This window comes from Malaclemys terrapin, chromosome 3, assembly GCF_027887155.1.
Source record: "Malaclemys terrapin pileata isolate rMalTer1 chromosome 3, rMalTer1.hap1, whole genome shotgun sequence".
Lineage (NCBI taxonomy): Eukaryota > Metazoa > Chordata > Testudines > Emydidae > Malaclemys > Malaclemys terrapin.
Genome location: NC_071507.1, coordinates 77,646,230 through 77,659,415, shown reverse-complemented (window position 1 = coordinate 77,659,415; position 13,186 = coordinate 77,646,230). Strand labels below are relative to the sequence as shown.

The following is a 13,186-nucleotide window of genomic DNA, read 5'->3' as shown; positions in this document are numbered from 1 at the left end:
AGTACCTAGGAGCTCCAGTCATAGGCACCCCATTGTGCTAGGCACAGTATAAACAAAACAAAAAAAAGGGGAAATCATCTCTCATGCTCCAGGACAAAAGCCAGTCACCGGGCAGGTTAATTGGAAAGTTATCTATCAATTTTATCTATTTTATCTATTTCAGTATTTATATCACTCAGTTTTACCCTTTCTTCTGAAGCATCTAGGGTTGGTCACTGTCAGAGACAGGGTGTTCGACTTGGTGATTCCTATGAAAGGTGCTAGCTTGACAACCCAGGAGCCTGAAGTCCTCTACCTAAAGAATAGATACAGCACAGGCAGTGCAAGCTTCCCCACGCTGCCCTGCCAATATGCCTCAACTCTGACTGGGAGACTCCACTTTTAGGGATGAAGGTAATTTGTTCTCCATGACTATTCAGTTGTGGGACCCACAAGTCTCCACAGTGTTTCTACAGTCCACCTTCTCTCAGGCAGCGGGTGACTTCACCTACTTTCCCCTTGGGCACTGAGAAGGTCTGGAAACAGGGCCAACCAGAGTGGGGGCTAGAAGGGCCATTTGGCCTGGATCTCAAGCTCAAAGGAGGCCTGAAATTTACACACTTGTTAATTTTTTGGCATTTGATAAGTTTTGCAACTTGTTTTTATGCGCATCCCTATCGGACCAAAATGTGATACACACTCTCAGCTTAGAGCTGCAAATTTAAGCAAATAAGAGATGTAATTTGGTAAAAGGCATAATTTTTTTTGTTAACTGATATAGATTTTGTCATATTAAAGAGTTAAAGATGTTCATAAATATTAATAAAAATATATCGGTTCTGATGGCACAAGATTAGACCATGATGAACATGTCCTCTCAGATGAGCTGATTATATAAACAAACCACTGCCAGTGACTGGTGCTGGATCAAGTGCGTATTGAAAGGTAGAAAATTGTTATATTTTAGTGTCTTTATAGTTTTACGTCTAGTTGACTAAGGAATTATTTGTGTGAGAATTCCTCATTATTATCTTCATATGGTAGCTAAAATAGATGACTGGTTGGTTTGTTGAGCCCTAGCTTGGTAGCTTAGTAATCATCGTAGTCTTTCGTAGTCTATAGGCTCAGATTCAAGGTGAAAATTTGTGAGGACAATCTTGTACAATGAGTTTCGTGAGGACACTCGTTTGAAATTTTTGGACATTATCCCTCTGTCTGTATCCGTGTCTATGTTTACTATATATATGTCATCCCTTTGTCTTCAGCTCAGCCTGTTATATTATACCTTGTGTGCCTGAGTTTTCATTCAGTGATAAGGATAATAACCTGTCTGACAGTTTCATTTTGTGTTCTTAATTAGTATTCGTCATTTGAAGTCTTTTCAGCATTTGTGTACCATTCAGCATTTGTGTGCATGTTTACAGTAGAAGATTTCAAGTGTAGATAAGCTACTTATTTACAGCAGAATATTTCAAGTGTGGATAGGTGACATATTGACCAGATAGATCACTATGAAGAGGAGATTTGAAAGTGCTGCAAGCAAGAGACGGCAAAAACAACCTAAGCTAGGTCTACACTACCTGCCTGAATCAGCGGGTAGAAATCGATCTCTCGGGGATCGAATTATCGCGTCTCGTCGGGACGCGACAATCGATCCCCGAATCGACGCTCTTACTCCACCAGCGGAGGTGGGAGTAAGCACTGTTGACGGGGAGCCGCGGAGGTCAATTTTGCCGCCGTCCTCACAGCGGGGTAAGTCGGCTCCGATATGTCGAATTTGCGTATCTTAAATCGCCCCCCCCCCCCGTAGTGAAGACCTGCCCTGAGTAAAGCAGCAGCTAAGAGCTCAAAGCCAATAACTTCATTTCTCAAACCACTGGAAAACACACCTTACCCAACAAACAATGCTACAGATAATGAAAACCCTGCAACTGCAACAGGTGATATATTCAGTGTCAGTCTCTGAACATGAGGACAGTATTCAAGAAGGAGATGTGCCAACCATAATTGATGCAGCAGAAGATCCTGTGTACGATCAAGAAACTCAACAGCAACATGAAGATGTAGATCTTACGCAGCAAGAGCAATTCATGAGTACTGCAGGTTTGACTATGACTGACATTGGAATTATTGACAAGAGCAATACTGCCCAAATGCAATCTTTTCTTTAAATTAGTTATTTTGAAATTCCAAGTAACATTCCACGGGATGCTGATAATCATGCTTTCCCTACTTGTCTGCTGACAAAAATTCTTCCAAATGGTGAGACCTGCCTAAGAGACTGGTTATGCTGGAGTACGGAAAAACAATCTCTGTACTGTGCACCCTGCTTCATTTTGAACAAAAGTGCTGCAAATGCATCAGTTCTCTCTGATCAATCAGGATGGAGCATCAGCAGAGGTTGGAGGAAGTTGAAAAACCAAATACCATCACATGAGAGTTCAACATCACACAAAGACAACTATGTTGCATGGAAATCAGCCAGTAGGGCAGCATCAGCTGAAAGTTCAGTTGAGAATTTACTCTTGACTGAACTCTCTACAAAAACTAATAACTAGAAAAAAAAACTTCTTGAGTGAATCCTGAATGTCATCCTTTTTCTTTCTCAGCGGAGATTGGCTTTCTTTGGTTCCAGTCAACGTATTGGTGATCGTGCAAATGGAAACTTTCTAGGCATAGTTGAGCTCCTCAGTAAATATGACCCACTTTTATCAGAGCATGTTAAATGTGTTTGAGAATCACAAGAGAGTCAAAAGTGCATACAAGTTCATTATCTCTCCACATGCATACAAAATGAGTTTATTGAGCTATGTGGGTCATTTGTACAAACAATTCTTGATGAGATTCAAAATGCCAAGTATTTTTCAATCATCGTTGGTGCCACTCCAGATTGTTCTCACAAGGAACAGACTACTATGGTTATTCGATATGTTCAGATTGTAGACAGCTCAAAATTTTCAATTGAAGAAAGGTTTATTTTGTTTGATTTCATGAGGAAAAAGTGGAAAAGAAATTGGTGCTTGAGTACTAGCAATTCTAGAAGGTTTTAAGTTAGATTTTCAAGTCTGCATTGGCAAAGCCTATGACAACGGATCTAATATGGCTGGGAAGTACAAAAGTGTACAAACAGTTCTGCTTGAGCATAATTCAAACTGTATTTTCTCCAGCTGTGGAAACCACACACTAAACCTTGACTGTGCTTGGAATGCTCAAATCCACATAAGTCCTTCCTGGAGACATTCAAGATACCTTGTGGGCAATGGCTTCTGCCTGTAAAAACTGTGAGTCATGCATGGACATGTGACTTGCCCAGGTGACTCCAGAACTCCATCTTGGAGCTGGACTTTGCATAGGAGAGAGGAGGGGGTCTCCACCCACAAGAGAAAGTCTATTTAAGCCTGTAGGAGACCCCTCCATTTTGTCTTCAGCTGGCTAAAGAGAGAGTCTCTCCACCCCTAAAGATACCTGAAAGAAACTGGAACAAAGGACAGTGACTGCAAGAGGTGTGAGTGATTGCTGGACCCAGGCTAAAAGATTAATCTGTAAAAGGAAGCATTCTGGAACTGGTGAGGATCTTATCTGTATTCAGTTTCTTACTGTATTAGACATAGACTGGCATGTTTTGTTTTATTTTACTTGGTAATTCACTTTGTTCTGTCTGTCACTACTTGGAACCACTTAAATCCTACTTTCCGTATTTAATAAAATCACTTTTTTTATTTATTAATTAACCCAGATTATGTGTTAATACCGGGGTGGGCAAATAGCTGTGCATATCTCTCTATCAGTGTTATAGAGGGCGAACAATTTATAAGTTTACCCTGCATAAGCTTTATACAGGGTAAAACAGATTTATTTGGGTTTAGACCCCATTGGGAGTTGGGCATCTGAGTGTTAAAGACAAGAACACCCCTGCTAGCTGCTTTCAGGTAAACCTGCAGCTGTTAGGGGATGTGATTCAGACCTGGGTCTGGGTTTGCAGCAGGCTAGCAAGTCTGGTTCAAACCAGGCAGGGCACTGAAGTCCTAAGCTGACGGGGCAGGAAAGCAGGGGCAGAAGTAGTCTTGGCACATCAGGTGGCAACCCCCAGGGGGTTTCTGTGATCTAACCCGTCACAATTGGCCTTTCATCTGAGTTCTCCACCAATTGCAACTTACCTACTGAATCGGATGCTGGTCAATGTCTTCCATGTCATCATTGACTCTATTCAATCAGGTCTTACACATCGATATGAGTCACTGCGACTAATTTGTACCCTTTTGGGGTTTCTTTGGCAGTTCAACAAACTGAGTAATGAAGATCTACTTTCTGCAGCTGAACAATTTCAGCAACGATACAACAAAGAAATCTCAAAAGATCACAGTGATGAGGTCATCTTCCTCAAACGAATATATTCCACGAACTTTAAATTGGATTGCAAGCCAAAGGAATTGCTTCAAGAAATACTCAAACTTGGACTCTCTGGGGTGTTTCCTAATATCACAGTTGTATTGCATATTTTTGTCAGTTTTCCTGCATCAGTGGCTTCAGGTGAACACACCTTCAACATGTTGAAGCAGGTAAAGAACTATCACCATTCAACTATGGGACAAGAGCATTTGAATGGGCTTGCCATGCTCAATATTAACTGTGATATTGCACGAAAGCTAGATTTTTCCTCAATAATTAGTGCATTTGCACAGAAAAAGGCTAGACAAACATTTGTTAAATAAAAAAATATTCAAATTATGTTTCACTCTTTCTCTGGTGCCTTATTTTGTTTTCATGTGTCATCATTTTTTATTTTTATTATGGCTAGGGGCCTCAAAAGCTGGAAGTGGCCCAGGCCTCTCTGGACCTCTGAAAGGGCCTGACTGGAAAAACTGAGTGGGGAGGGGAGGGATGGTGGATTTCTATTCCAGGAAGCATAATACGATTTAGATGCTGGCTCCCAGCTCAGTGAGAACCCTACAATAGTTTCCCCCAAGACAGGTTTAAAAATGAGCCCAAAGCTGCCAGATACCTGGGGTTGGCATCAAATATGCAAAAACAACGAGGAGTCCTTGTGGCACCTTAGAGATTAACAACTTTATTTGGGCATAAGCTTTCATGGGCTAGAACCCACTTCATCAGATGCATGGAGTGGAAAATACAGTAGCAGATATAAATACACAGCACATGAAAAGATGGTAGTTGCCATTTCGCTGACATAGACTAACACCGCTACCCATCTGAAACCTATCAAATATGTAGTCATTCTAATTTGATATGTGCTAAAACAAAATAAAATAGCCCCCCAACAATTGGCACTAAAATGGTTGGCAGTAACTGTAGAGGCATCATGGATGGGCTCTCCTGAGGTGGGTGCTGAGACCCTGGCAGAGGCGGGAAGGGAAGCTTACAAGGGCCACTATCCATACAACTGTCATCGTGTCAGTCTCTGGAGAGTCAGTTTCACACGCTCTGCAGCCACTAAAAAGTGTAACAGGTGCTAGTGGGTGCAGTGTTGCTGTGGGCAGAGTGGTGTGAGTGTGTCCCCTTCATGTCTTGGTCCTGCACGTGTGTGTGGCTGTGTCTGCCTCTCCATGTATTGGTCCTGCCCGTTCGCATAAGCTGTCACAAAGTCTGCAGTGGGGCGGGGGGGGGGGAAATAAGAGCCTTCCACTCCAAAGGTGACAGAATCACTTGCTCGTCCATGGAAAGGCTGCAATGGCCCGGGGGGCTCCCATAGCTCCGGGCGAGTGAAACGCCTAAGTAGTGTCCACCGCTACCCCCGCGCCTCAGTCAGGCACGGGCACGGGGCCTATCCACACAGCATCTGGGCGCTAAGGGGGGCTGTGCTGGCGGGTCCGCTTCCTTGCGGAACTGAAAGGTGAGTGAGCGAGCCAGGGCAGCTCCCCTTCTGCCCAAGCCGGCGGGAGGGAGGGGGGGGGATTTGCATGTGACGTTTTGTTTGCAGCAAGCCTCAAAGTAGAGGGGAGAGCGCGGGGTGAGGGAGGCAGCGGCGAGCCTGAGGACGGGGCGCTGCTGCGGCAGAGGGACGCGCAGGGGCAGGGAGAGCCCGCAGAGCAGGCAGCGCTGGCTGGAGGAGGCAGCGGGAGCAGAGGGCGCTGCAGCCGGCCCCAGGATGTAGGCGAGCAGCTGGAGAGCTCCTGCTGGCAGAAGGGCTCACCATGAAGAAACACTCAGCCAGGGTCGCCCCGCTCAGCGCGTGCAACAGTCCGGTCCTTACCCTCACCAAAGTGGAAGGTAAATCCGGCCGCAGCGGAGCTCGGCAGCCCCGCGGATTGGGGCGTGGGGACCCCGCCGGTCAGTCCGCGGCTGTGCGGAGCTGGACATGCGGCGGCGGGAGCTCAGCGCTCCTTGGCCGAGCGGGAGAAGGCGGCAGCCCGGCGCTGCGGGTTCCGTGGGTGGGAGAGGGGCTGCGGGGCGGGGCGGCTCTGCTGCTGGGCGCGCCCTGCGGGAGGGCGAGGGGCGGGTTTGCTGCAGCCGCGCGGGGAGAGCAGGGGGCCCTAGCCTGAAGGGACCCGCCGACTTCCATTGAAGGAGGATTTCGCCAATGCAGACATCGCCGTCCAGTGTGCTGAACGTCACCTCCCTCCTGCGGGGAGCAAGCCCTCCTCCCGCGGGGGCCGGAGCCTGGCACAAGTTAGCGCTAAGTTTTCCCGGGCAGGGGAGGGGCTGGCTTGGGGAAGGACATGCTGCCCTCAAAGGAAATGGAGAACCGCTCATTGCCCACATCGTCTGCCTGCTGCGGGGCTGCGACTCTGCTTCTCTGCGGGGGGTGGGTTTGGTTGGAGGCTACATTGCGGTGCATTGCTGCGATATTGCCACTGCTGTACCAGAGCCTCCTCCAGCACTCCCCGGCCCCCTTCTGAAGCCTTGGAGAGCAGGAAGCCGATTCTGCCTTCAACTGTGCTGGCACTGAGCTAAAGCTGACCCCAAGCCCTTAACGCGCATTGGGCAGTGACTCCCCCTCAAACACACCACCACCATCCTAGGTGCTCGAACCAGGGGTGCGGGGTGCTGCAGCACCCCCTGACTTGAAGTGGTTTCCATCATATACAGGGTTTACAGCTTGGTTTAGTGGCTCTCAGCCAGGGCCGGCTCCAGGCACCAGCTTACCAAGCAAGTGCTTGGGGCATCCACTCCGGAGAGGGGCGGCACGTCCAGCTGTTCAGCGGCAATTCGGAGGATGGTCCCTCACTCCTGCTTGGAGCGAAGGACCTTCCGCCGAATTGCCGCCGCAGATCGCGATTGCGATCGCAGCTTTTTTGTTTTGTTTTGTTTTTTTGTTTGTTTGGCTGCTTGGGGCGGCCAAAACCCTGGAGCCAGCCCTGCTCTCAGCACCCCCATCATTCCAGCACCCCCGGCCACCATCACACTGACTGACTGTGCACTGGTTGCAGGACACCCTTGTGAGGCAGGGCAGTGCTCTTATCCCATTTGACAGATGGGGAGAGACTAAGGGATTTACCCACGGTCACACAGGAAGTCAGTGGTAGAGCCAGGACTTAAACCCAGGTTTTTCAAGTTCCAGGCTCACACTCTAACCACTGGACCTTCCACTTAGTTGGTAATTGGTTAGAATCTGTCAACACTAGCAGGTGGATGGAACGGAAGCATTGGAGGTTGTTCAGGCTGAACTGATAGAGCTGGTGTGCTCTGTTGGCCTGAAACAATAAGCACATTGGCTCCATACGGACTGAAACTAGAGGTGCTAGGGGTGCTGCCGCATCCCCTGGCTTGAAGTGGTTTCCATCCTATACAGGGTTTCAGCTTGGTTCAATGGCTCCCACTATACAAATAGTTCAATGGCTCTCAGCACCCCTGATTGTCTCTAAGGTTATCAGAAGTGCAGAGAGGTTTCAAGAGGCAATTTGCAACCAGGAGAGGGGAACCTGCAGTCATTCAGATACCAGGCTCTGGGTGTTCTGGTCTACAGTGGTCTATAGTGAAGCTGCAGTCGCAGAGGAAAGCAACCAGGGAAACCCGAAGAGGTTATGCTCCAGGTGAAATGACACTGGAGTGTAGCGTGGCATGTGGGAAGGCAAGGAATGAGGCACCATGGTCTGGAATGCAGTAGGCATCAGAGGAACAAATGGGCCAGATGCTGGAGCATAGGAAAGAAGCTGAGGGAGGCTATGGGGAAGATGTGGAAAAAGAGAATGAAGAGATGATGGGGGCAGGGAAGGGAAAGGGTCAGTGGAGGGAGAAAGAGGGTCTTAGAGGGAGCAAGTCAGTCACTGTAGGAAAGAACAAAGAAGAAGTGCAAATAGGCATTGGGAAGAAATATAGACAATGTGGCATTGGGAGAAAGTGGCTGGGAGGAAAGGAAGAGAAAGGGACTGGGAGAGAAGACAGGTAATAAGAAGGCCCATCAGAGAAAGGAGGGAGAGAGAAAAGAGGAAATGGGATTGAGATTCAGGAGCACTCAAAGGAGGAAAAAGACAGAGGGCTTCTTGGAGGAGAAATAAAAATGGGGGGTTCCAGTAAAGTGGGGAGGAAAAACAGAATAAGAAGAGAAGTATTGAAAGAGAAAAACAGAGAGGAGAGGAGTGAAAATGGTAGAAATACAGATGGAGAGAAAGAGGAGGAAATGAAGAAATGTGGTGAGAGAAATAAGAGGAATAAATAAATGGAAGGTGAAAAAGAAAAATCAAGACCACACAACATTAAGGCTAGTGGTTCTATTTATTCAGAATACATGTTGCTCTATTTCCCAGGCAGTAATCCCCCTGGGGACAGTGTGTAGCCAATCTCCTGGCCAGTTCTTGATGGAAGAGTTTTTAGACTGATTGCTCTTTCCTTGAGCTGTAAATTGAATCCTTTCAAGCCTGTCCCTGTCAGCTCTGTGTACCAACTTTCAGAGACCATATTATCAGCTACCAAGAACTTAGCTGACCTAGTTGGCTTTTTCCAGCTTTAGTTTCTATGTGCCTGATTCTGCTTCCCTTGAAGTAATGGAATGGCAAAATTTAAAACACTGTACTTAAATGGTTCAGGATACGGACCAGAGATTTATGGAAACCGCTGGAGTTACTCTTGCCATTTATGTCTTTTTCATGAGATAGACCAACTCTGTGTGAGAGCATCTCTTACCAAATTAATCAACAGGGCAGTTCTTGGGATGGTTACCAATGACACAGAACCTCTTTTCTTGCAAACTGTGGGCTTACAGTGCTAATGAAAAAGACAGAACACAGTTCTAGACATAAATGAACCGAAGTAAATTGCAGACAAGCTTTGATACCCAGCCCTGCTGCTGCACCTTTGCAAAGGTGTGCTACACCATTGTTTTGCTAGCTGATCTCTGCTTAGCACAGGCTGAGAGCCCTGAAGTTTGTCAAGCTGTGTAGTGGAATCAAGGCTGATTCTGAAATAGCAACACACAAAAAAGTTTGTCCCCACTTCAGCTAGCAGGAGTGATTACCCTTTTCTGCCCAGCACCAAAGCTACTTGGAGGAATTGGAACTGGTGGAACCTGAGGGAATGTGCCTCTCGCTAGTCAGCCAAGAGGAGCCTTTCATTGATATGCATTACTGTAATGCCTTTCAGCATTCCCTCCCTCTCTGTCTGTACAGTTGCTGCTTTGCTTTAAAAGGGAGATAAGGACTTTGTGCTCTTTCAGAAGCGTGACTGCCATTTCAAATTATCCCAGAGATTGAATCATCACTATGCACCGAGCCTGCTGTACCAGCACTTTGAAAGACAACCACATCATATACATATCATTCAAAGAGGCAGTACCATACTCCTTTCTCCTGTGTCTGATGCTGCACCTGTTTATTTTTTGTATAGCTCCTGCCAAGCATAGGCTCAGTGTCCATTGCTTATGTTTGTCCATATTTCTGTTGTTTTTATAGGCAATTTCTGTAATGCAGTGGCCATCTTAAAGCTATGCTTTGTCTCTCTAGCCAGTGAGCTAGCTTCACCTCCATGGATGCACGGAGGTGCAATTTACTCTGATGTCTGTATTCACCCCAGGGAAGGGTAGCTAGTGTTTTCTCCTACCCTCCATCTTGGGGTCTTCCAGAGAAGGGCAGCTTTGACTTTCACCAAAAGCTCCAGGACACCCTTTCTGTGCAAAGTGAATACACCAAATCACTATCAGTACATTCTACAGCTGTCCTAGCCATGCCTAGCCTTGACTGATACCACCCAATTCCAAGCTCTGGGCCCACACCAGACGGGAAATGGTATCTTCTTTCTGCTACTGCTACCGCCACTTCTAGCTGTGCACAAGGCTATACACTGGCAAAAGTCAGCATAGATTCAGGAATTATTCTGGCCCATTGTTTTCTCTGTTTATTTTGTCCCTGATAATTGTCTGGTTATATCAGATTTTGGACCTGGTGTTCATCTCTTGTCAGGTAAATTAGGACTCCTGTGAAGTCAACGAAGTTATATCAGTGTAAAGGAGTTCAGAATCAAGCCCTTTTCCCCTAAAGTTTAACTTTCCTTTGGAAATTTCCCCCTCGAAAAGATATGAAAAGCTATAACTTTTTCACCTATTAAATCATTTGACAGTTTTATTGCATCTTAAAACTCAGAACTGTGAATCGTTATATTTGCAGTACATAATATAACCTTGGACTTTTCAGGACTTTGTCAGATATATTTGTATGTGGGGAGAGAGAGAAAGAGAGAGGAAGAAGGACTAACTAAAAGGCATTGTGCATAAAAGTATAAATATATGGAGCTACTCAGATTCACAGCCGCTGAGTATTTTGCCCTTTATTTACCTCAGTTAGGGATGGCAGCATCTCAGTCACACACCCCACAACCACACCCTCACACACTTTCCATGTTGTATAATTATACCTCATTTAGTTCTTTCTAATTACATTTATTATAATCATTCATACTTTTACATTCTAGTTAATTAACAGGGAAACATTGTTTTACTTTTGCCAGAAGCTTAGCTGAAGCTATGGAAATGCAACTAGTGATGTTCAGAAGCTGCTCACATCACAAGTTATATCTCTCTTCTATAAATTGTTGCATATGCCTGTCTCTGTTTAGATAAGTTAGGGCCAAATTCTGCCTTGTGCAAATCTGGAGTAACTCCATTGGCATCACTGGAATTATTCAGGATTTCCACAAGCATAACCAAGGCCAGAATTTGGACTTTAATGTGTTATACATTTTCAAGTTAAATTAATTCACCATAAGTGCAAAAACATGGTAATCACTGTAATAATGATACTTCCAAAGCATCTGTTATTTAAAGATTTCAAAGCACCTTAAAACCATTAATCCTTGCAAAACCCCTTTGAGGTAGAAAGAAGAACAGGAGTACTTGTGGCACCTTAGAGACTAACAAATTTATTAGAGCATAAGCTTTCGTGGACTACAGCCCACTTCTTCGGATGCATATAGAATGGAACATATATTGAGGAGATATATATACACACATACAGAGAGGTAGGTAACTCTTATTCCCATTTTGCAGGTGGGGCAACCGAGGCATTGCAAAATTAAAACCAACTTGCCTAAATTCACAACAGCACATCTGTCACATGGACAAGAATAAAACCTAAATTCCCCAACTACCAAATCACGATCCTTTATCTCGAAAGGATGCTTTGGGATGCAATAAGACTCTTTCCACTGATATCAGTGTGCATGGGCCAAGCCTTAATTTAGTGACCATCTTGATTTTCATAACAAACTTCCTTTTTCAGGAAATTACCTCAACTGTTGCACAAATATACTTGAGGCTAAATACTGTAGAAGGACTGGCAATGCTCTATGGGACTAGTCTAAAGCTCATACAAAGCTTTTCCCAGACTTCCATTGACTTCATTGGGCTTTGGATCAGGCCTCATAAGAACTCAGCCACAGAATTAATATTTTTTAAAAACTTTCAAACATTTCACATAAAGAGGCTAAGCTGTGAAAAAGAGAGAAATGCGTGGCACTCACTTTAAACACTCTTCCTGTGCTCCTGTAATTTAGAAAACATATAGCAACAGATGGGCCAATAGGAGATGCCTCTGGTTTTTTATTTTTGTCGGGGTCTATGCTTTCAGAACTGGGAATATACCATGTGCATAGAAGCCAATCCTGAATTCCATGGGCATCCATAATTTCCACTGACTTCACAAGGAATGCATGACTGGGTCTACAGTGAATAACTTGCAACATGTCTGCTTTAGTTCTCACCAATTTTTTGCTAAGAAGAAGGCTCTATTTTGAAACTTCAATGGTTTCTCTGATGTGGTGTTTGTGATCAGAACTGAAACCGACAAACTCATTCACACATGTCACTGACAGATGGTAACAACTTTCAGTAACTGGGACTGGATTCAAACCAGTGACCTAGCGGTAAAACTGGATGGGGTAGAGAGCCTGGGGCTACCAGTCTCCCCATAGTGTTCCCTCTTAATACCACAATATCTTTGGGCAGATGATCAAGACCCTGTTGCAGTGGAGTGGTTGGTTTCTGTGCTACACAGCACCTGCCATCTTTCCCAAGTGACTCAACACTTTCATAGTCCTTAAACAGACTCAATACAAACTTCTTTCTAGTTGCTGTAGGCTCGCTCCTTGGAGATTTGATTTTGATCATGTTTTACTGGTTTTTAAAACTGTGTCCTACCTCATTGGTCTTAAGGGAATAAACCCTAAGTTATAGGCCTAGTGAGGACCAATTACATATAATATATCTGCCACGAATAGCATGTAAATAAAATATAAATGGGACCATTTCTATGCTAAGGGCGTATAGATACACAGAAATCTCTTACTACACTGTTGGGTAATGCTAAAGTGGAAACTTTATTGCATTGTGAAGCCAGACGATAATAGTTATTGAATATTTCTTCATGCTTTGTCACTTTTAAAGGCAAATGCATATGTGAATACATATGCAATTTGAACAAAAAGTGTTTTAATTTAGATTAATAGATTTATAGAGTTTAAGGCCAGAAAGGACCATTAGATCATCTAGTCTGGCCTCCTGTCTATCACAGGCTATTAAATTTCACCCAGTCACATCCTGATTCATCTTGGGTATCTTCTAGGCCAGTGGCTCTCAACCTTTCCAGACTACTGTACCCCTTTCAGGAGTCTGATTTGTCTTGTGTACCCCCAAGGCTCAGCTCTCCTAAAAACTACTTGCTTACAAAATTAGATAATAAAAATACAAAAATGTCACAGCACATTATTACCGAAAAATTGTTTACATTCTCATTTTTACCATATAGTTATAAAATAAATCAAT

General features: G+C 44.8%; 1 protein-coding gene across 3 annotated transcripts in view; it reads left to right on the top strand.

Moving 5' to 3' along the window:
* SLC35F3 (solute carrier family 35 member F3) overlaps nt 1-13,186 on the top strand; it is a 291,217-nt gene that overhangs the window by 171,281 nt on the left and 106,750 nt on the right. Inside the window, exon 1 of one of the 3 annotated variants that reach the window (XM_054023504.1) lies at nt 5,975-6,207. The exons of the other annotated variants lie outside the window; for them this stretch is intronic. Within the exon in view, the coding sequence (XP_053879479.1) occupies nt 6,132-6,207 (76 nt within the window). The 5' untranslated portion in view covers nt 5,975-6,131. Of the gene's footprint in view, nt 1-5,974; nt 6,208-13,186 lie in introns of those variants that run through there. 3 annotated transcript variants of the gene reach the window in all.